The sequence below is a fragment of the Papilio polytes genome, unplaced genomic scaffold, assembly GCF_000836215.1.
Source record: "Papilio polytes unplaced genomic scaffold, Ppol_1.0 DF824047.1, whole genome shotgun sequence".
In the NCBI taxonomy this organism is placed as follows: domain Eukaryota; kingdom Metazoa; phylum Arthropoda; class Insecta; order Lepidoptera; family Papilionidae; genus Papilio; species Papilio polytes.
In genome coordinates, this window is record NW_013525157.1 from 1,253,219 (window position 1) to 1,278,149 (window position 24,931).

Sequence of the window (24,931 nt, forward strand, 5' to 3'; positions counted from 1 at the left end):
AATTTGAAAGACACGTGTTTCGATCAATTCTTATAATAAAGAGTGTAATTGTTAATTAAAATGTTCCTTTCAACATTTTAGTCAAAGAGAATGGTCTTTATTTAGATATAGGTACATACGAATAACACATGGAATTGAGGAGAAATCGGAAGCACGTACTGCAATCTCGTTTAGATTGGATGCTCTAAATCCAATTGCCTGTACATTTATTGGTACGGCACGGAAACGTAGCAGTCATAAATATTTACATGGATTTGTACGTAAATCTTCATATATTTTACTATGCATTATATTATACCTCATGATTTGCTGAAAATGATTATTTCAACACTGATCATACTTTTGCTTGATATTTTTTTTAATTCAAAAGCAGAGAACCAAGAGAAGTGTATGTATAAGTATCTTAAAAAGTGCAAAAAATTAAGTATGTCAACACTTACATAGTATGATAAAAGGCTAGTTGACATGCTTCCAAGAATAACTCGGTCTTTGTAATGCGATCAATTGTGAAAGTCGTCAGTCTTTAAATACTATGCTAATATAAGATTAAAAAGAAAAATATTACGTGCGGCGACAGTCTAGTTACAATATTCACATGTTAATTTTTATGGAAAAAATAGATTCAACTGATTTAAGTTTGCAATTTGTAGGAGAAAAAATATGCAGACGAATTACCTCCTTATTTTGGGAAGTCGGTCAATATAATACAATTTCTTTTTATTAATATAATTCTGCTACTAAATAACTAAGTAATTTACAAGTATTGTTATTATGGCCGTCCGTCTACATTTTAAAGGAAATCATTTGTGTCAAAATATCTAACACTACTCTTTGAGATCATTCTTCTTTATTTAATCTTTGACAAGGCGACTATTTTATGAAGTACCTACACAGATTCATTTCCGAGTTAACGAATTTATTAATAGAAGACAGAAGACCAATTGGTATCTTATAGTAATCAAAGTATTAAAAATATTAAGTAAAGTGAGAGTGGCTCGTGAACATAACTGCAGAAACCGCAGGTGTGATTGAAGCTCGGTAAAATAAAAGGGCCTTGTTTACTAGACCTTAATGCGGCCCGCACTTCTTTATGGAAGCTAAATGTGTCCTACTTTGAATGAATATATTCGGGAGATTTATGTCGGTACGTGCACGTATAATTTTGATAAAAAAAGTAAATCTAAATTCTTGCAAAGAAGCTTACGTAGACACGGTATACAATGTAAATTCATAGATTTTCAACATCATTCCTATAGCAAGTGTAAAGTATAACAGCCTTATAAATAAACGCGTAAAAAGGTTAAGTAAGTTTATTCCAAGTGTTTATTTGTAAGGCTGTAAATGTATTGCTTACACTATGATATCGGTATACAACAAGAAACATAACTCAATTATTAATAATGTTTTAAAAAGCTGTAAGATTAATAATTTTCAGTGAATATAATAATAGTTTTGCGTACATTGCCTGCCTTTGGAAACAGGTATCAAACATGTTAGTAAAATAAGCTGGTACAAGGTGGGCATGGATTGAGCCATTATTCTATACTTTAATTCCTTTATCCACCTTAGACTGGTAAAGTACAAGGATATTTTTTTAATGAAATCATTTTTGTATATTGTCTCCAGATCAGTAGCCTGGTGGCAACACGCGGTGAGGCGGCAGGTGGCGCAGCTGTTCAGCGCGTGGGTGCCGCGGTGTGCTGCGCGGTGGAGCGCTTCGTGGCGGTTGGAGAGACGATCGCTGACGACAACCCCGACGTGCGCCACAGCATGGTCCTCGCCTGCAAGGAAGCCCGTGCCGCAGGTCAGTAACACTATGATTTACATAGACATTTTCCATTTGTTAAAATAATTTATGTCTGCAATAAACAAAAGAGAATCGTGGTGTTTGATTTATAGCAACTGTTACCTTAGCATAAGATGACAAAGACCTTTAATATTTAAATTTATTGTCCTGAAACCTAAGTTGCTCTACTGTTTATGTTCTGAAAAAGGCGAGCCTAATAACATTATAAAAAAGTTAATAAAATGCAGTATCAGTATCTGTTTAGAAATTGATATTTTCGCTACCATTTTCTCAGTACTTCGAATTTTATTACACGTGACGTCATAACATTTAACGAACCGCAATGTAGTTCGAGCGACATTGTGGAGATAGTATTAAAGTGAACGTTTTAGATCCAAACTTAGTTTCGAATTCAATACGGATTCGATGTTTATTTCATAAAATGTGAAGTATAAGTTCTCGTATTATGTATTTTGATTCTCGTATCTTTATCTACATACAGAAGATAAGCGTGAAATTTAAAAATTGAAAATTGGAAGCCTTTTTATGAATGTGAATACAAAATAATCAAAATGTCTTATCATTTTTCCATTGTGTAGCAACTTTTATGAAGCTGTCAAAAACAAACGTCACAAAAGGAAACGTCCTTCCACATTTCAATTTCCTCAATTTATCCTGAAACAGCAGCGCTATTGTTCTGTGAACTTTCGAAATTTGATAATCAAGTGAGTCACGAACGCCTAATATTTGCGAGTTCAATTGAAAGGATACGTATCTTTGTTTGAAATTCGGTTTTTCTTTTCGTGTCTATGTAAACAAAACAACTATAAAGTACTAAGGGCCTGTCCCACCAAATTGTAAAATGTCTAATATCAATCCAACGTGTTAAATATGTAATGGAACTATCGGCTTTTGTTTCCTTATCTGACAGTGACGTCATTCTTTAGCAAACTGAGCCTCTATCAGTCTGTGGTGGGACAGGCTCTAAATGTAATACCTCCTAGCTCCTAGCAAGCATCAACAAATAGAATTTAGATGAGCTTTATATTTGAAAATGGAATCTAACTCGGTCTAGTACTTTTTGTTGGGACAATCAAATAATCGTTTATTTATTGATGAGCTATCTGACTTTTCTAAGGTTTCGGTTGTTTGAAATTTGGTATTGTAACTCTATACAAGGCAGAGCTGGGATTTAGGTAAATCTATTTGTAGTAAAATGGATCGAATTGACCGATAAGAATTTTATAGTATAGACAAACCGTATTTGAGACAGATGTATCTAATAGGCTATTTTTTGGAAAAAAGCTGATTAAAAGAGACGATACTGGTTTTCCTTTCCCTTTAACACTGTAAAGACAAAATCCGTATCCGTACTGTAAACATAGGGTATTTTTATTGATTTTATCGATATATTTGTTGTGTTTATCTGAAAAATATTATACTTTTTAGTAACTATCCTTATAAACCTTTTTACACGTCAAATATTAAACGCAAACGTGAGCAGCATTCTAATAGGTCTATTGAGAATTTTAATATAAACGCTAAATCAAGGCTAGTAATTTATAAAGCTCTCATAAATTTGAGTCAACAACCTGACCCGAATTTTAATGCTCGAACGTTATTACCGAACTCAGTGTGACAACAAACAAAGGAAGCCAACAAAGGCCACCCTCGCCTCGCTTCCATGGGATCGCCCCACTTCGTGACTTATATCTGATATTAATCACGATTATTTCTGATTTTGTAATAGAAAATAATAAAAAAATTAGAAATAACTCAACCTAGAAATGAATTAATTTCATTCGAGCCACGAGTAATTGTTCATAATATTGACGCACGCGTTTACGATTACAATCATTTTGACTCTGACGTAAATCTTTTTCTTTGTGCTACATTTAAGGCCGTTTTTACGTGTAATAAATTTGTTATACTGCCACAGACTGGATTCGAGAATGTTCCTGGTATGGGTTTTGTGTCAACATTTGAGTGATTGCATCGTAAAAATGTCTTGCTGATGGATAGAAGCGACTGTACATATACTTAATTGTCTCTCGTAAGAAATTAACATTGAGACGAACATTTTATTTGAAAATGAATGCTATAATTTATTTAAAAAGTATAACAATTTACACTGTCCTCTTATACATTATCTCTTACTTTTCAATCGCTTACTACCACTAAGCCTATGTCGTAAGGGTTTTTAAATTTTAAAAGGGATTTTATATGGATTTTTCAGGTGTTATGCACTAAATAAACTGTAAGAATTAATGCAAATTTACTTGTTACATAATGAAGCGATCAGGATGCCAAATTGACCATTCCTTACGTTATTTGCTTACCAAACATTTGTCCGAACGATGGTTTTATCGTAACCATTCGTTGGATTGAAACGAGTTCATACGAGTACAATCAAATCTTATTTGCTACTGGCCGTGGAATCTTTGTGAAAAGACACGCAAAATTAGGAATAGAAACGACACCAGTCCCTAATAATTTTTATCTAAATAACAATTATCTTTAACCGTACTTTAAAAATAATGTTACTTCAATTTCGTAGATAATGTTCTTAAAATCAATCTGTACTAATATTAATATTACAACGAGGAAAGATTTGTATTTTTGTATGTATTGATATAACTCAAAAACTAATGGGCAGACTAAAGAAATTATTTCACCATTAAATAACTACGTTATCAGTGAGTATGGCTGGCTGTGATTATTACAATTTTAATTTCTGCGCGGATGAAGACATGAGCAACAGCTAGTCTTCATATAAGATATTTCAGCTTTTTCATTATTAAGCATTCGACAGCGTACATTTACAGAGGTGTGCGATTTTGTGGTGCCGGTTGCAATATTCAATGGTTACGGTCGTGAATGCGGTCGGGCGTAAATTCTGACTTCCGTCAAAACACCTCTGTTGCGGCAGCGTACGGCCGCATATAACTTTACCTCCCAATTCCACATATTCGGAAAAGCCCACCTACATCTCCTGCCCTCATTTATTTACGAACTTTACAGGTGTCGTAAGACGTAATGGTGTTTAAGTTATTTATTCTTAACACGTGTGATAGCTCTAGATCCTAGTCTCCGTCCTTAACATATTTTTAATTTGTTTTTGGAAACATCACTAATAACAATGACAATCAATTTGTGAAAGTTTTTAAGAAATTCCTAGAGCAAATCTGTACAATTTCTTTTGGGTTATGGTAATATGTACAGTTATTTGTTGATAAAATTATCTGTGACACGGAACTTCTCACCATTTTGTACATTAATTCATTTTGGCTTAATTTTAAATATAAATTTCAGTTGACCTGAAAACATTAATAGCTATACTAACCAATATTTCGATAACCACCAATGAGCAATAATTTCAGTTCCGCCGTTTGAATACATTTCGTGCTGAATCAAACTTGGCTTCCGTTGTGTTAAATTAAGCCAAATACGGATTGCGTAATGAAAATCAAGCCTCTATTGATTTGGTACGAGTGAGAGGTCAACGAACATTTCTAACAAAGTAGCTTTCAAGGCGTGCGATAAAACTTTGTATTTATTACCGAGTCGTAGGTCCTCGGTCCTAGATTTAATTTTGCGCAGGGGAAATTCGTGATTTATAATGAAAGGGAATGTCTCGCTAAGATTTGTTTGGACTGAATACACTCGCAAGTTGTAGTTTGATTATTAAATAGTGTTATGATTTTAAATAGTGCTTTGAAATTTCAATATGTTTAAGCAATGAATGTTTGAATGTTTTTAGGCAAATATTAAACGTGTTTTACTAACTTCTGTCTATTTCGGTTTGTTATAGACGAAGAATGTATCAAATTCTTTGTTCATGGGGAGATATAAAAAACTATTTTAAAAATAGATTTTTGTATTAAAATACATTTTAACCTTTCTTAAAATTTCCTTTGTATAAAGTGCCGTTCGTCGTAACTTTGTATTACCGGAACGGTGTGCTTAAATTGGAGATGGAGGCAACGAGGCGTAAGTTTAAGATAGTGAGCCCCCCGTGTCAAATTTAGAAGAGAAACTTTACGATACGATATCGATAGCATTCTTTTGCAAATGTTTTGTTTTAAAACTTACAATATTTCAAGGAATAACGTATATAAAGAAGCTTTTACTATAGATTTTCTCTGGCGATAAATTCGTATGAAAACAGATTTTCGTCATTCTATTTTAGAAAAATTAAAGACATTTTTTATTTTGGTATTTTACAATTAGATTTATAAAATACACACAAGAACATGCATGAGAGAAAATTGTCTTGCTATACTTTAGTGATGACTAGTTGTTTCCGTGCGGCTTCATCCGCATGAAATTATAAATACATTATTTTATTGTTTCCATTTGTAAACTGTTAAAATTCAAGAGCATAAATGACAACCTTGCTTCTGTTATGTTGGCAGCTTGTAGTTTATTGTTCTTTTCCCGCATGAAGGATTTTTCCCTAAGTTTAATAGCTAGAAAATATATAGCCTAAAGCATGATGTAAGTGTAAGGCTTTTTACTAAAAAAAAATTTGTTCAAAAATATGCTGTAATTGCTGACATCCTACGCCACGAATTAGTGACGCTTTATTATATTAGTATAGATAACATGACTTGAGAATCAAGTTTTTATTTGTCTTAAATTGCAGTCGCTATTAACGCATTTTTGATGAATTACTATTTTTAAATCCGTGAGTTGATATATGATTTGCGTAGAGTCTGTGCCGCAGTGACCCGGTGTGCATAAATTAAGGTCTTTACGAACACTGGCGGCGCGACTGTTGCTACCAACATTTCGCATCGCTTACCCCTGCACACGACGGATGCCCGCCGGGAATAACATTGCTGTTCCTTTACTGTCCCACTTCTTTTGAAATATATTTTTTAAAACCAACAAATTTTATGTACCAACATTGGAGAGCAACATACATTTTTGTTTTAATTATATGCTGTTTTTTTTTTTTAAGTAATTGCACTGCGCATGAACTATCTGCTAATGTAATTAATCATTACTCTAAAACATTAACGTTTCACTTAGTGTTATTTAGGGATTATTAAGAACGGCTCTTATCGTTGATTTCGTTTGAAAAATGTAATGAACTAAACCGGTAAGGGTCCTGTAAGTACGGCTGTTAGCGTTTAAAGTTATATGTAAACGTTCAAAGAAGAAATACTACTTTAACAGTGAATATGTATTTTACGATTGCCATCTACTTTATCCTAACAATAAATATCACACATTAAGCTTAAAGTAATTACAATTGTTAAGGACAATAGTCGTCAACTAACCAAATAATTGCATAGTAGAATCTGACGTAAGCTGTTAAGGCGTCGTGAGCACACAGCTTACAGTCAGTTAACGCCTTATCCTAATCAAACAGACTCCCAAAGTGCTCTCGGTTTAGAAGTCTTTTTCTTTAATAAAATAGTAATAAGACTTGCCACTTAGAAAAAAGAAGTTTTCACACATCGTAAAACAGCATCGTAAATTATAAGCGAAGTTTTCATAATAAATTGTAGATTATGTCAGTTGTACGTATTTATATTGTAACATTTGGCGTTAAACACACAATGGATTATGTCATTAATAATTTTACCAACAAAAGACGGACGCATCGTTTTGACAGGCGGTAAATCAGTAGAAACGTATCCGTCTAACTACTAGGCAGGGGTAGCACGTACGGGGCCCATTAGTCTTTGATCCCTAGTGTGGGAGCAACGGGTAATTGCTTTGCTAGGAAATTGTTCCGCAAATTACTCTGTAACTTCAACCCCGTTTAACTGGAAATGCCCTACAAAGAGCTATACATATACCTTATCATTAGAATATCGAGAAATACGGATGTTACCGTAGCCTCTTTTAACCATTTGTTAGTCATCGCTAGTCTGAAATAATCCGCTCTTATCCCGGAAGTGTGACGTAACTTCTGAAGTTAAGGATTTTAGGACTCAAGAGCAATTTATCGCTTAATTCGAATGCCGGTGCAAACATTCCCTCATTCTTTTCAGTATTTCTACACTTCAAACATAGCCTCTGCCGCTGCAATGTTAGCTAAGTTCCGCGCACAAGTGTACTCGTATGCGCCTATTGTTCACAGTGTAATGTAAACTAGAGCCGCCCGCACAGACGATGCCACACAAACACGTACGAGTGGTTCACTCACTTTAAATACTGCCGCCTAAAGCATTTACACTTTTTCCTTTTTTCTTTTTAAGTGCTGCGATGTGCTATATTAAGGCTCGCAATAGAGGAAAATGTTGCTAATGCAATATTTTTAATTGCTTTTGTAGTTTTGCTCTCTAAAAGCCTTCAATGGGTCGACTTTAAAGTACTTTGTTGGGAGCTCTGAGTTTCTCTATGTAATTAATTTGTGCCCTTCTCACACCTTACCCTTGTTATTCCAACTATTGTAAGTATATTCCTGTAAAGATAGGGACTTACAACAATCTCTAGCATTCTTGTAAAATCCACAACTATAACTAGAAACTAGCATGTGATTGTCCAATGTGTGTTTTATTGGATAGTATGATATATTACTTTCGATGATTAACAAAATGTTTCTGATTACGAAATTATTATCTAAAAAAGAGCAGAAATCATATTTTACGGATAACGCAAATTTAAATTTCTCCTCAAAATTTATCGCTTTTGCGTCCATTACTTTTTATGGGAATATTTTAGTAAAGGCGAGCAAACGTGGCTTTAATGGCTCGAGCGGACATTTCGAAATTTTCACTTTGTTCAAAATTACCTAACTTTCTACCTATCTACACATAAATTGAAAATCAATTGATGAACATTTTAAGTGTTAAAGTGATGAAATAATCGTAGAGTACGTTAAAGTTACAGACATTTTATTTAATGAAACAAACTATAGTGACTAAGGAGACTCGGAGGGCTTTGCCTTCGGATAATCAAAATTTAAATTCCTCTCGATCCTGGGCCATCTCAGGCCAGTCTCAGTCGGGAAAAATCCTGGGTTTACTAAGGCAGTTACATACTAAATATTTAATGCAGATAACCGATGATCTGAAGCAATTCACGTGTTATTTTTTAATTTTTTATATTACACTGTACAGGTAGGAAACGGAAGGCATCCATTACTAACACGGATTTAGAAACGTAATACTTTAGTCGCGTGATATATCTATTTACAAGCTCATTTGTCGACTTATTCAAACATGTCAGCACGACACGACTTCTTCAGCGCAAACTTTTCGTGTCATGTCGTAAATCTGAAGATAGGCTTTTTATATCAATTTTTATGTAACATTTTGATTAAATGTTTGCGATGCCGACATTGAAATGTTCGCATGATATAAAAGGGTCGTCCCAGATCGTTACCGGTCGTTTCATTTCCTCCCTCTAGGCGAGACTGCGTAGGCTATTTTTGTAGTATTATTTTCGGCCGCGAAGAAATACTTGCGTTCATTCAATTTGCAGTACGAAGCCCCTGAAGGTAATCCCTGGCTTAGGTTTGTTGCGCCCCGCTTTTGATACTCTACTAAATACCGCTATCGACACGTTCTCATAACATTTCTTGTATTAAGATTTCAAGGATTTCCTCCAAGAAATGTAAATTCAAGACATCAACGGGACAACCCTAGATATAACATGTTCTTAATCATTTATTACTTTACAAAGAAGAACTATAAACAAACTCATTTTTTTAACATTTCGTTATCTTGTATCGAATCTAAAATAAGTAAAATACCTATAAAAATGTAGAGATTCACAAATTGCTGGAATATGAAATTACTTTTCCTACCGGTGTGGTGGCCGATAAATTCCGATAGCCTTGTAGATAAGATTCTCGTATAACCTCGTATTTATGACACAATTTAACCGCGGGAAAGTTGCTTTTATTGAATAAACATTTACCTCAACCGAAGTCCAATTTTTTTCTGAAAAGACGGTAGACGGCCACATTTGGTTTGAAATTATAACAAATCTACATTTTGTTCTTATCGTCGCCATACTAAATATATAGTTATAATAGTTACAAAAAAAGCCAGTCTAAAATTCTGTCGGATTTACTAACTTGTTTAGCTTTTGCAAGTAAATCGTTTCGTTCAAACTGACGTAAATCAAATTGCGTGCCGTAAGTAATTTGCTTGGCGTTTGACTGAAGGAATTTGATAAATTTTTGTTACCTGTTGTATTTTCACAAAGTTCATGTGGCGTTTTTCCCACAAGAAAGGGCAGAATTAAGGCGACACAAAACTGTTTGGCAAAGACTGAAATAGGACACAAACAAGCTGAGCCAAATGATACAATATATTATGCGATACGACCGTTTATTGTTCAAAAATACTTTGTTATGTGAGTTTGATACATGTTTATTAAATAAAAATGCAATACGTACTGTAGTTATGAATGACAATTTAATAGAATATAACGGATTTCATTTTTTTTTGTCTTGCAAACGTCTTATATCGAACATGAAAATGTAAAAGAATTCATAACATTATTAAATTTCACTCTGAGAATAAAATGCCAAGCATTTTTCTGTCACTCAAGTGTCAATTTCAAACCAACATTTCCATAAATACGAATGTGATATTGCTTTTTATCTGTTTCGGAAACACTACCTTGTTTCCTGTAAATTTTCAAATCGTACTACAAATTGCGAGAACCTCCGTTAAATTTCCGGCGCACGAAGCGACATTTCCTGGAAATGACGAACTGTTAAACTGCAACCAATTGAATTGAATCTCGCACTCGAAATGTTTGTAAACATTCATCGAACCGTTCGAAAGTTTCGATCATGACCAATTTACATAAAGTTTGCACTTTTCAGTAACGCAGAGAAATGTTTAAAAGTTGAATAGTAGAAGTATAACGCAGAATTGGACATAGAAGTAATTAAAAAAAAATTCAGCTACCGTGTACATAATTCATTGGAACGAAGACACTAGCTTTCCTAAGTAAAGAGCCTTATTGCTCTATAATTTGACCTCGTTGTTTCGTTCAAAACCTTCCGTTTTGACTAAATAGACGAATAGTTTAGTTAAAACTGTGCAGATTTAACTGAACAGTTCGACCTTTTAAAACCGTCAGTTAGAACTGAGCACTTCTAGCGGATTTTACTTGAAGGTAGAAATCTACATTCATATTGCGCTGATTTTAATTATTTTACTTCAAGAGTAACAAAATGGGACGACGTCAATACTAAACTGGTAATTTAAATGCAAATAGAACAAGGATTGTATTAGTGTAAGACGTTGGAATGGTGTCGTAAATAATGGAAGTGAAACACATATATAGTAGTTGTTACGTAACATTCCCCATTTCCCAGTATTATCGCTCGGTATTTCATTGGATTGACGCTAATACCAGCGCTTAGACAGGTCAGAGGTGGTTTGCATTTACAAACACAAATTGCCTATGTATGTATTCACATTTGAAACGTCAGTAACACTTCCTTATAGTACAGAATATACAAGATATAGTAAGATCCATGAAATGCTACTACTGCTTTTGGTAACATTACGCCGTCTCTTTTTAGGCCCCCCAAAAAGTTTCTAGTTTAGAAATGTATGTTTTATGACTGCGCGGAGTCTAAAAAAATATGTAGTTAAAAATGTAGTGTTTTTTACTCAATAATAATGTTGCCTTTTAATAGCTAAATTTTTTAAACATTTCTACAGTTTTTGTTTATTTGTTACATACAAAAGTACGAATGTTTCATCTTTATAATATCAGTGTTTTATAATATTACGATTGAGTATAAAAATGTACATCTAAATTATATGACGTCACATTCGTATTCCGTATTGATCTTTTAAAGTTTTAATACAGTTGGAGACCATCATTTCATTTTTATATAACATAAAATCAAAACTAAGGGTGCTTGATGTTAATATATTTGAAGCAAGGGACCGCTGAGTATGCTAAAATAGCTCATTCGGGCATCGAGCTTAGGCTATAATCCGCAGCGAGGCGAGGGGCCGCGGCGCTCTCAAGAATCACATTACCGACACATTATGCTGATACGTGTCTAAGTTGCGGCGTCATCGTTCACTCAGTTTTATCTCCGTCTCTGTGTTAGCGGACGTCGACGCGGTAAACAACATTGTTTGTATCACAATTCAGAATCGTTACGAATACCAAGCGTTGATTTCAATCTTGTTAAATTATTTATGGAAATATTTTTTTTTTGATAATTATAACGTAGGATGTGTCCACATAATAGTAGAGATTAGTAATAACAGCATCAATAGTATGACAATCGGTATTGGATAATTCTACAACAATCAACATTAGGTAATTTTTAACAATCTTTGTTCCAAGATAGAGACCAAAATGTTGGGACATAATATGTAAATATCAAAAAAGTAGTTCCTTCAAGATTATTAAATAAAAATTAATTCAATTTGAGCCATCAAATCCTTAAAAACTTCGTGACTTAGTTGTACTCATTAGCGGAATGGACGCGCTGAATCGTGTTCGCTCACATTAAATACACGCGGCCGCTACTCTACGCCACCATTTCTCTAAGTTTTAATTTAGGCTAAGTGTTTTCGCCTTTTATAGAATACCACGTTTCACGAGAAAATAACCTCATTGGCTCTAATCTAGGTTTTTTAGTTCTCTTTAGCTCTTCACTCACTTTTAAAATTTAAGGATCAAAAAGAAAGTTTTTTTTTAAATCAAATGGCCACTTTGAATAAGAGACTTTTACAGTGTGAATTATATTCACGAGAAAAACTGGCAAAACAAAACACCATTTACATAATGAAGTAGTATAATTTTTTACGTTCCCAAACGAGATTCTTTAAGATTCCGCTTTCTTATTAAATTAATTCATAATGATGCAATGAATAATTCTCTTATAATAACGTTAACCTTGCAGAAGGGGGTGCGCAGTGGTACTAAAGGGGTGGAAAGAGCAACATTAATCAGAGTCCGGCGACAAAAGGCAGAGGTTTACAAAAGACTCGCGTACTGACGCTGCCGGTTTAATTGATGTGCTTGCGGGACCCGTGTCATAACGATTGTGGCCATTTGTGACATTACAAAATTACATATTACATAAAGATTACGAGCTCAGAACTTCTGTTTGTATTTTTTTTTATTATAGGGTGGCAAACGAGCAAGCGGCCACTTGAATCTGCCGAAATAGCAAAGCGACCGCTGCCCATAGACATCCGCAGATGCGTTGCCTACCTTTAATCGACGGAGGAGACGCACATAAAGAGGATTTTTCCCCTTCCCATGCGTCACTAGTCTTCTGTTGAGTGATACAAGCATTGGATAAAAAAAAATGTACTATGACGATTGTTTCAAGATCTTTTCAGAAATATTTATTCACTTTATCTTTATTACAGTCTTACAATCTAAGACTTTCATCAAAACATAAAAGAAGCAACACAATATAGAAATAGGTTAAGCCACAAGTTATTCAGTGGAGCACAACAAACTTGTCCGTCGTTCCAGTTTGCGTAGCTGTCTTGCTCAGTTGGCAGCCGCGAACCGTGACTCGGCCACCGCTGGTCACATCGATCCATCTTCTGAACCTCTACGTAATTCATTTATGCAAAGTCACAACAACCCTAACGAAGCAGACAATCTGACACATTCCATCTCCTCTTGCAAACTGTCGCATTCATAATTCACCTGTAAAATTTGCATACATGTCACGCAATGTAACATGTTTTTTCCATTTTGGTTTTTCTCGTGCATTTTACGCGGTTGGTATCAGATTTTAACAACACATTTTTTTCCTGGAAATATATTTTTCATTATTAAAAATGGTATAAAAGTAATGTTATAAAAACAAAGAGCTCGTGAAATCTACTAACGAGTATTTTGATTAATATGTCACAAAAGGTCCAATTTTATACAATTAAACGGTAATAATAACAAAGTTTCTTTGTGTTCGGTAAACACAAACTAGCCTTAGGCAATAGTCTGGCTGATTTGGAACAGAGGGCATCGTAATTTGTTGAAATAGAAACGTCAATAATTTCCCCGGAGGTGCCGGAGCCAGCGGCGCGCTTGCGATTTATTGCGAAGATTCAACTTAAATTACCGCCCCCAGGTGTAGGGGCAAATGCTCGCTATATAAAAACTTTTAACTGCGAGCCAAATGCAGAATAATTCCGAAACTACTGATTGTCGACTTATTCAAAAGTAAAAAGACTGGCACATTTAGCATTTACGTAATTGTGAAGTAAAGTAAAGAGTAAATAAACTTTCTTTTCTAGACATAAATTAAACTAATTATGTAAATAGAATAATAAATAACATTAGTACTAAAATTCCCATAATAAACAATGATTTGTGGTTAGATTTGGTTAAATTTTGTGTGTAAGGCTCAAACGTATTAAAACCTAAATTACAAATTGTAAAGCTAGGGACGACATCACACGCCTTCTTATACATGAAACTTGTAGATCAAAAAAATATATTACGGTAATTAAAAAACGTATTGAAATCACAAACTTGAAAAGTAGAACGGAACGTTTGGCAAGCAATAGTAATTAAAAAGTCGTTGAAGTAATTCGTTTTTCTTTTTCCGATATTTAAAATACTTTTGGTTCAGTAAAATGCTTTTAGATAATGTTCGTATCCAGTAACAAAACTAATTGGCCAGAGCTACAGAGATTGTGCTGTTCGCAGAGCAATTAATACAGAGTCATCTTCAGCTGACAACCGGCTGGTATTGATTAATTGTTGAGCGTATAGCTCGGACAATCGGTGTTAATCAAATAGCTATAGAAAGAACATAACTTGTAAATCGCTTATTGAGTAGGACAAATAAGATATTTAAAATTCACCTCTACATTCCAAGACGTTTAACTGCTACTTAAGCAATAATTTACACTAAACTTTCGGGTTCAAGAACATAAATTAGATACAGGAATAATAACCTATTTGTTTTTGTGTTATATAAAGGAATAGATTAATGACGGTGTCCCAAATTTATATGTAAATCAAGACAGGGGAAAATGACAAATGGTGTCGCAAGTTCACCCGCACTGTATGTGGAGGTAAACCGATTCGAATAATATTTGCGGTAGCCGACAGCGACGCTCCGACCTCATCAATTACTATCATACTTTGACTTGAACTAGAATCATATCATCGGTTAAATATATTTATCTAGCTGTTCCCGTACGACTTCATTCGCATAAAATTTATTTTATTTTATTGTTTACATGTGTCAAATCATCAATCGCAAATGTCAAAATGACATGACATGATGAAAAACTATGGTAACCTTACTTCCTTAACGTTGGACTTAACGTAGCTTGTAGTTTATGGTTCCTTTCCCACATTAAGTTTTTTTACAATTTATTTATCCCCAAGTCTTATAGCGTAAAATATACAGCCTAAAGCGTATCGTAAGTGTTGGGCTATTTATTAAAGAAGGAATTATTCAAAAATATGCTGTGATTGCAGACATCTTACGCCACAAAGTAGTTTGTGTTTACGTTTTATTACATTAGTATAGAACTATAGATGAATAATATAATCTATTACTTGAAAATCGACCTTAAACCACTTGATATAAAATATAAATTGTTATAATCATTCTATTCTACTTGGTCTTGAAAAGTTGACGACAACGTTGAGAATGTTCTATACGCAGGTTAAATGATAGTTTTATTGTAATTAACGCAAAACTACAAGACACTTATTTGTCTTCACTTCATATGCAGTTCGCTGAGCCTGTCTACTACAATCAGGGCAACCGTGAATGTATGTAATAATTATAGAAATGTTGTAATGCCAGTTGAAGGTGACAGAGCCAGATGGAAAAAAACTAAGGAAAGTAAATTATGATATTACTCGTATAAATGATCCTATTAAATTACTAGCGAAGCTTATCTTTATTGGAATATGACTGTATTATTGTAATGAATAGTTGTAATAAATGAATACCATACCTATACTTCCAGCGCCTTGCGCAAGATTTCTACAGCGCTCTTTACCATGACTAAGACTAAGAGTATTTTGTTAGAATAATTCGGTGACCTGTGGCGCCCTTTTCTGTTAGTTGCCTTATTCCTCCGCCAAAGCACGCCCTACCTTAACGCCGAATTAGGCTTGATTAATAGTAATCACTTTCCAACGACGATCATTCTTTAAGCAAACTATAATTTGTACCTCGGTATGATTACAGTGAGCTAATGAAATATTAACAAAGCGGGTTAAAAGATAGCCGGCTGAGAGCATGCGATTAATGACGTCACGTGCAAGCATGCGATCATTAATCATGCATTTCCGCGGCTTATGTCGAATCGCATAATGCAATGTACGTATTTTCAAAGGCTAAAGACACATAATTACTACCCATAAAGTATTTCCTTTATGAATTGTAATCGAGCAAAGTTAAAATTATTTAAAAACTTGAAGTTAAAAATAAAGTACATACATAAATCACCTTAATTAATACTTAATTACTTTTTTAACTATTTCTTTGTTATTCGTTTGGAAACTTCAGCTTCAGGAGTGGGAAAAGTTTTCGTGCGTGCTGTCATTATTAAAACTAAAACTTTAGGCCAATTAAAGGGAAATTAATTTTTGGATTACATTGAAATTGTAACTGTATTTACAGTGCAATATGTTGTAATCACGATTTGCCTCACGCAAATTTTTTGCTTCCCCTGGCAAAGATTATATGACGTCAGAGGCTCGGATACATTCAAAAGTTAAACAGGCTAAGTATTATTTGCATTACTTTGCTAAAAACGGTTCCTTTGCTAGTATTTTAAATCTATTTTAACCAGCCCGGAGTAAACAACTTAAATAAAGTTCGAAATTACTTCACTAAATGGATGAAAATGCATCTAAATAAATATCACGATTATACAAGTGTCAATGATAAAGCATTATAAAGCAAAGCACATTATCTAGTGGTGCATTTTCCTACAAGTATATTATTCCCACTTGTTAAATCACAATAATAAACCTCACACACACACACAAACGCATAGAATATGACATACAGTATTCAAAATACAGTATACAGTAATGTGTTATAAAGTTTTAATTTTCTTTTACGCAATCCGTGTGGGTCACAGTACTTAAATAAGGCATCTGCGCTCGCCCCGGGGGCGGTAGGGGCAGCGAGATGTAGGTAAGATGGGGCGCTGGCAAGGTGCCACGGCGCCGGCCCGGCTCCGAGCAACCCTTGCAAATACAGCTCCCAAAATAACACAACAGCTGATGTTTTAATTCATTGGAAGACCATGAATAGGAAATTTCTTTTACGACCGCTTTTATATGAGAAATGATATAAAAATATTTAGTCTCCACATTACGGGATGGAACTGGCCCCATACCCATGAATTTATCGTAATGTATCGTGTTTAGACTGGCTCCTAACGTCAAATTTCCAGACTATTCGTGAAAAGCGAATTATTTCTTTCTGTACCTTCTTTCTTACAAATGTGTCTTCAGTTGAAAATAACTAACAAATTTTAAATTAAAGGTGAAGTTATTATATTTTATTCTCCAGAAAAATACTACAATGACTATTATATACCAAGGCGTAGAAAATATATTTCCAACATTTTCCATTTTCAATTTGGATAAAGGAAAGGAAATGAAATTTCTAAACGACCAATGTTGCCGTTCCGAAAAGATGTAAAGGATAAAATTTTCAGCGCGGAAAGGTTATTACGGACTCGACAATGGGAGTGTTTGTTTTTTATTACTTTCGTAAGACACTAGATTGGAGATCGTTTACCGCAGATCTGTATTCTTTGAACGACTTTTGGATGTAGTTAGTAATAACATCTTTGTCTTGCGAATATACCAATAAAAAGTATGATAGAATCTAAAACTGGATACAATATATAATTTTGCATTATTAAACTCATAAAAGAGAAAGATCGTGCCATAGCATGGATAAGCCACATACGTAATAACAATTGACATTTTTAGATCAACTACGGCTTATCTATAATAATTTATATGAAAGATAAACATAGCTGTACGTCATACCGAGCTTATTAGGCAGTTAAGCGGATTAAGATTACGCCACAGAAATTGAACGTATAGGTATTTTTGTTAATGAATAGAAAAACTACTAAACTATACTTTTAGTAATCGTTGCTGCTAATCCAGAAGAATTTAGTATTAAAACCTTGCCTATTATATTATACAAAAAATAATAGGTTCAGTTTTACTACCAAATATTTTAGTTAATTACTGTCGATGTACATTTTATTTTCGGGTTTACAAACTTATTCAACTATATTAACTGAATTCGGTGGAAAGCATCTGTTAAAATTGTTTGTTAAAAGTTAATACATACAAAACAAAAGAAACGTTTTAACGAGAGCATAATCTTTAGTATTGTGTTGTTGTTACGTTGTCTTAGATAATATTGTGACGCATTCGTCGCCAGCCACGCTAACATCCAGCGCCTCGCGTCGGCACAACTCGGTGACATTGTATAACACTGCGCACTCTGCAGTATTCGATACTCGTTCTATCGTTTACATTACTTGCTACCATCGTAATTCCATTATTATAACATATTTTACGATGTTACTCATTACAAACGTACCACTTGAGAAATTTATTGAAGTAACAATTCTTTTATAAAATCTACACTCACATTTTATTTTACTATAATATGAAACTTCATTAAGTTTTATTTTTCATATTATACTAGCTTCTCGTGACCTCTTACGCGGGAAATTTAAAAATAATGAAAAGTATAGCCTATGTACTACTGATAACGCAGCTTTTTAATTGTGACAGCATTTTTAAATTCGGCCTATTAGTTTTGGAGTTATTTCAATATATACAAAAATAAAAAATCTTTTCTTTATATTACTATAGATAAGTTTTATATATAATCACAAAGATTATTAATTGTATATTCCATTTTAAGGCCTTTCAATTGAAAGCAATATTTTGAACGTATTATGTGTAAATAACCAAGATTGTTTTTTATTTGAAATGTTAATGTTTTCCATTAAAACCTTAATGCGTTTTTATTCTGAAAGAAGAGTAAGGGCGCCGGTTGCCGCGGGGTATCATTACCCGGGCTTGTACCTCGTTAGCGCAACACACCTGGTTCCTAACTCAATCTAAACTATGCACACCTGGCTCCTAACTCTATCTTACTCTTAAACTATAGTTACGTTGTACTTATTATGCCAACAAAATGCCGCATCGACTATAATTTAACGCTGACAAGGGTACGTTACAGTTTTAGGTTACACATCTAATTAATGTAGTGTGACCATGAGTTTCTGGTGGAACACGTAATAATAAATATTGTTTATGTTTTGTTTAACCAACGACAAATTATGTTTTATGTGAGTTCTTTACGCGGTCGTTGATGTCTTTCTTTTTAAAATTCAACGGAATATATGTCAACGTAAATCTGGAAATAATATTTCGTGAAATAAAACACTCATGTGTGAAGTATCCTGTCAATCTGTTAAACCTCGACCGCATACAATAAAATATTTATTTTCAGAAACAAAACCTTTGGAAATGTATGTTGTATTCTCGTTTCATGTACCGTTCTATTGGAGATAAATAAATGTTTTAACACTTCCGTTAACATTATAATAAATTTCTTGAACAGCTTTATAGCATCTTGTACGACTATTATAGATTAAAAAAAAATTGTCGCTACAGAGAAAAATCTCCAAAATATAAAATCTGTTTATTATCCTTCAATACCCAATAGAGGACTTTAATTTTTTTATCCCTCCTATTTATTTTTTTCCAATACTCTCAACGTAACATATAACACTGCTAAAGTATGTAACCCCACTTTTACGTCTCGTCACCTTTGCGCACTGTTTTACCAAGCTTATTGAACTTCCGCTATTCTACGAAGATATCTCTTACATTATTCATTGGGATTGCCTCCACAGTGTCTAGTAATATGCGAAAAGCGTAGCGACAATGTCGCCTGTACTTTAGTGCAAGATTTGTTTTGTTGTATTTTACTTTAGTATATAAAAATAGATTTTATATCTGTCGCGTATCCTAAAACCCTTATTTATTTATTTTGAAATTACTAATTGATAAGGTTTGGGTGGTTGAGCGAAACTATAGATTGGCTGAACGGAATCGGATAGAATTTAAACAGAGATAGTTTACAGTCTGGTATCATGCAAGGTAATTGAAAATATACGAAATAAAAGCGGCATATACCGTTGATCCTTATTAGATAAGGGGAAGGCGTAGCAAGTTTCCGTCTGTGTCGGGACGGGACTGCCATTGTTTATAGATCTATAAGATAGCAGCCTGCGCCTCTCCTTGCCTCTACTTTCACAATACCCTCGTTACCTCCAACAAGATTAATCGACGCTCATCTTATTTTTAATTAAAGATTCTTGATTACTTTGACGCATCCAGATAAAGATATCTTTTTAAAAATGTTTTTAAATCAAATTTATAAAACTTACAAGATAGTAATAGAACGAGAAATTCAGTAGTTTTAAACTAAGTCATATACAGTGAAAGATTTTTACCAACGTAAGTGTTTTTAAGTTGCTGTTGCGCACGCCTTTGTTAGAATCGAGTTAAAAAAATAACCAAAGTTACTCATCGTATACAACAGCTGTTTTCTAGGAAAAAATCCGTCGAAATCAGTCCAACTGTTTCTTATTTTCACTGAATAAATTTTAAATGTGAACAAAACAAATTTTGTCTTTTTCAAACAACGACCTATCCATCTATCATAAGGAGTGATAACATTCGACTTTCAAAACAATTCATATTACGTTTGTAAAGTCACAACTGTATTGAACGAAAGGTTCTCACGCTTACAATATTTTGCTTTTAAAACGTCGCAAAGTTGAAGGCGGCTTTAGAAGAATTGATATTATCAGTATCTGAATGTGACATAGCATTTTTCATTTCGTTTGACAGGTCGATATTATTGTGAATAGCAGACTGCTAGGATATTGAATAAAAGAATTCCTTTTCAAACAATGAATGTTGTATCAGTAAACGATGCGACAAGAAAATAATGACGTTAACTTAAAGCTTATTTAGTTTGTCTATTTTTGCTTACGAAACAAATTCATTAATGTGCAGTAAATAATTAGACGTGCAATGGAGCAAATCATAAAGACGGTTTTTTTTTTTATAGTATAAGGTTGGCAAACGAGCGGCCACCTAAATCCACCAAAATGGAAAGCGACCGCTGCCCATAAACATCCGCAATTGCAGACGCGTTGCCTACCCTTAATTGACGGTGAAGGAGACGCACGAGAAGAGGACATTTCCCCTTCCTATGCGTCTCCTCCACCGTCAAATCCACTTTTCCTTCCCATCCTTTCCTTTTAAGAAAAGGGTGTTTTTTTTTCCTTTCCTTTTAAGAAATTAGGCCTCCGGCCTCGGGGATTGAATTGTGTTTTATGGAATGGCGTCTCGATACAATTCCAACTAATTAATAAGATCTATATTAGATGGGTAATCTGTTAAAAGTGAAGAGGGTCCGCCTCGTCGGAGCGAGTCTAAGCTGTCACTAAGCCCATCGCAGATGCGACGCCGGGAATAATCACGACGATAACTGACGTAGGGTTAACGCACTTAGGACATGCCCTCGTTCCCATAACGATCTCCTATTATTCAACTCGACCTGATTTGAGAATGCCACTAATGTTCTATTTTTAAATTATTATGTATAGAAAAAATAAATAATTTCATAGTTACCAATTGTTCTCCATCCATGCCTAAAAGGGAATCCTTTGCAGACTTCATAGGATATGAAATTTTCGCAACTCAAGGTCACGCTACTTCGTCTAAGCGGTGTCCATTCTAGTGTTATTCAGAACTGTTTGACTGTCTCAATGAACATGATTTTTACCTTCTAATACATTATGGTCACTGAAGTTTTGTTCTGAGATACTATGGAACACAAAAAAATAAAATCTTAAATTATACTGTAGCAAAAAAAATATCGCAGCTCCATGTTATTTTTACAGATATAATTTAAAAGCAATTGAACAGTTTTTTGATGTTTTCGTGAAAGTTCCCGACTCGTTGCCAATACGTTACGTCCCGAATGCGATCTATAAATATGTCAGGAGTGATGCGTTATGTATGTGTTGACATTAATGGACAGTTTATCATTTATCTTTGATGTAGAATATATCTCAAGGTAACGCAGTGAACGCACCGCGCCCACACACCTGACAAGCTTTTCTTTATATAATGTTCGTAAATCGTCTTTACTTTAAGGAAGAAATTACCTGGAATTCTAATAGAAATCTATTAGAATTCCAGGTGTAGGTCTATGTAGTTTTTAAATTTGCGGCGAACGGTTCTTCCGAACGGAAATTGATTTTCTTGAATTGATTTCACAAAGCTATTTATTTTTATCACTGTTTGGAAATATGTTGCCAGATTCCAAGATATTTATAATATTATATCATACTTTATATAATAATATCATACTTTGCAAGGTTTCCTAAATATGTACTAATAAATTTGAATACAGACTTTGAGTTTATCGTATTTACATTTATAAAGTTAAAATAAAATTCGAAACAAACTGGGACGAGCTTGTTAGTTGACTTTGAGAGCGTAGCGTAACTAATACGATTTGAAATCCAGACTACGGAATTTCAAAAACATTTTCTTGTTGCGTGTATCGGAAGAGCTTTGAAAACTAAATCGGAAACATGCGCTGATGAGGGCGTAATAAAATTTAACGTGATAGACTTTCGTAAAAAGTAAATCTAATACAATTTTAATGATACTTGTAAAGTAATTTATAATTAACGATGTTATTATGATATGAGAATACACCAAGTTAGTTTGCCGTTATTAAGTTATTAAGTACGTAATTAGTTCAACAAACAAGCAAGTCAAACGCAGAGAAACTAAGATATCGAATAAGATGAAATATAACTGCTTGATAACGGTTAATTGTGGAATAAATCTACACCAGCCGAGATGAGAAAAAATAATTCAGTTTCTTTGGATATTAATGTTAAAAGATAATGTTTTTAGTCGTTTATAAGTTACATAAGACCTTACGGCCTCATGGAACATAAAATTCAATTTGAGTTTAAAAATAAGGTAAAACCACGTTAAAAATTTATACAAAATTAGTGTGTTAAATACCTTTGGAAGCCTTATTGCACGATTTAGGCCATTAGCGCAAGCCGGCGTCAGGTTTTTTGTTATTGTTTTCTATAAATGGTGACCACTTTTACAGTTGAAGCGTGTTCCAGTTTTGAGTTGTAAGATTATTTTAAGAACGCTGATTTTAACTAAACAAAAGTGATTGTTTAAATTAAATTTTGTGCAAGTTTATGCTAAGACGTTGTTACTTGGTAAAAAACTAAGAAAAACTACGCATTTTTTATTAAAAACATTGTTGACTACAATATTGCATATTAAACTGCGGCATGCTAAACGAACTAATTTACGTTCTTTATAACAAATGTTGGTCTTATTATTCCACAGTATGGTGATGTGAAGATAAATTACATACATTTTATCATTCTGGATACTATAATAGTATATTAAATCTCTTGTTTCCTCTAAAACATTCTTGGCTATAATTCAACAGTCTTCACAGAGTGCGCCGGGAAAGAGCTATATATTTTACCAAAACCGCTGTACGTTGCCACATCGATCATTCTAGTAAATATATTAAACGAAAATATTTTTTGTCTTCTATGAAAGTTGGTTTAACGTTGACTAGAAACAAGGGCTTTTGAATCGATACGTATTTGATTGAACCGTTATATGTTTAGAAATTTAATTACACCAAATAACTTACAAATTAAGAAATAAACTGAGACTCAAAATTAGGATTTGATTTAAACGTGTACAATTATCCCGCGACTTCGTCCGTATAGAGTTAAAAAGTTCAAAACTAACTTTTTCTCTTTGTTTATGACGTAAACCGCTTAGCTAACTAATTAATTATAAATGTGACGTAATGATACAACAATTAGTGATTACCAAAGTAAACAAAGTCACATTAGTCAGAGGGCGCGGTTGTGCTTCGTATTAGCATGCGGAGTGGAGCGCCGCTGTCGCCTGCACTCGACCGTTCTGCGAACAAAAGAATGAATACATATACACCAGCTCGCGAATGCTCTTTCTTCCTTTTCATAGCCCATACAAAACTGTATTCACGACCTCTCAAACTTCAACTCGATGAATACATCTTCATCTAAAAGCCTCAAGGTTCTCAGGTGTTATAGCCCTAATGAAAATGTTTCTATATGCATGAGTTTTAAGGTTATGTTGTCACGCTCATACGAATGTTATCAGAGTCATTGTTAATAAATTTCTGGAAACTTGCAGTGGTAAAGCATTGCATATGCAAGAATTAAAGATACTTTTAATCACAAGTCTTAAAGAATACATCATAAATAATAAGGGTTTATGGAGCTTAAATAAGTAGCGAGATGAACTAACTTAAATGTCACGTAAAGTTGAATCTGCATGTTTAACTCTTGCCAACTTAAAACTTCAGTCGCACTTCTTCAGGAAAATCAGGAATGTTTTATGTGTGCCATATTTTGTTAGATAATTTCATTATATTATTATTATGCATTAGGCATAAAACAATCCTAAAATTGTAACATAATAAACTTTGATAATTTAAGGTTTTACTCACAAAGTTATGCTACCAAACTTGAGTTCACCGTGTGAAGCTGGCTCTTTAAAATTACGTTAAATTACGAACAAACTCATAATTAAACTCAATGTGTTCGAGCCTGCGTAATTGTGCCGTAAGTCTTGTGACAGGCGCGTCAAGAGTAATCATAAGGATAGCAGGCGTACCTTGCGAAGACGTCGGGACGCGGCCTTGCCCTACTGACTGGCTATATTTAGCCCGACCTCTCCCCGCCCCTCGCGCATCGCAACAATTCCCCTCGCCGATGTCGCTATTTACAGAACTCCTTCAGTATTTTTATATCATTCGCAATTTTATAAAAAATCTAACCTTTGCACATTGTTGCATAAATTGGTAAATATGTAACAAAGGCTCTATGTTTTTGGTTCTTATAAATAAAAGAGCTAATATGACACTAATATAAACTACTTTTAAATGTCATTTTAATATTTCAGATATATTAGATTCCGCTTACACATTTTTAACAATTAAAAACGTATTATTGAACTTTTATATAATTTTTTTAATATTTCAAACCATCTCTTTGCTTATCTATTATAAGCATTAAATTT

The 24,931-nt window shown here is 33.8% G+C and overlaps 1 protein-coding gene and 1 long non-coding RNA gene across 7 annotated transcripts in view; one reads left to right on the plus strand and one right to left on the minus strand.

The window, feature by feature from the left end:
- Positions 1-24,931, plus strand: part of LOC106100748 (alpha-catulin) — a 53,241-nt gene that overhangs the window by 1,642 nt on the left and 26,668 nt on the right. For all 6 annotated transcript variants that reach the window (XM_013279768.1, XM_013279767.1, XM_013279763.1 and 3 more), the window contains exon 2: positions 1,627-1,804. In XM_013279768.1, coding sequence (XP_013135222.1) covers positions 1,627-1,804 — 178 coding nt within the window. The remainder of the gene's footprint in view (positions 1-1,626; positions 1,805-24,931) is intronic.
- LOC106100749 lies at positions 1,733-24,484 on the minus strand. The gene is made up of 3 exons (XR_001225455.1): positions 24,360-24,484; positions 23,696-23,788; positions 1,733-1,781 (listed from the first exon to the last, which is right to left on the minus strand). It is a non-coding gene; the product is annotated as an uncharacterized LOC106100749 (long non-coding RNA).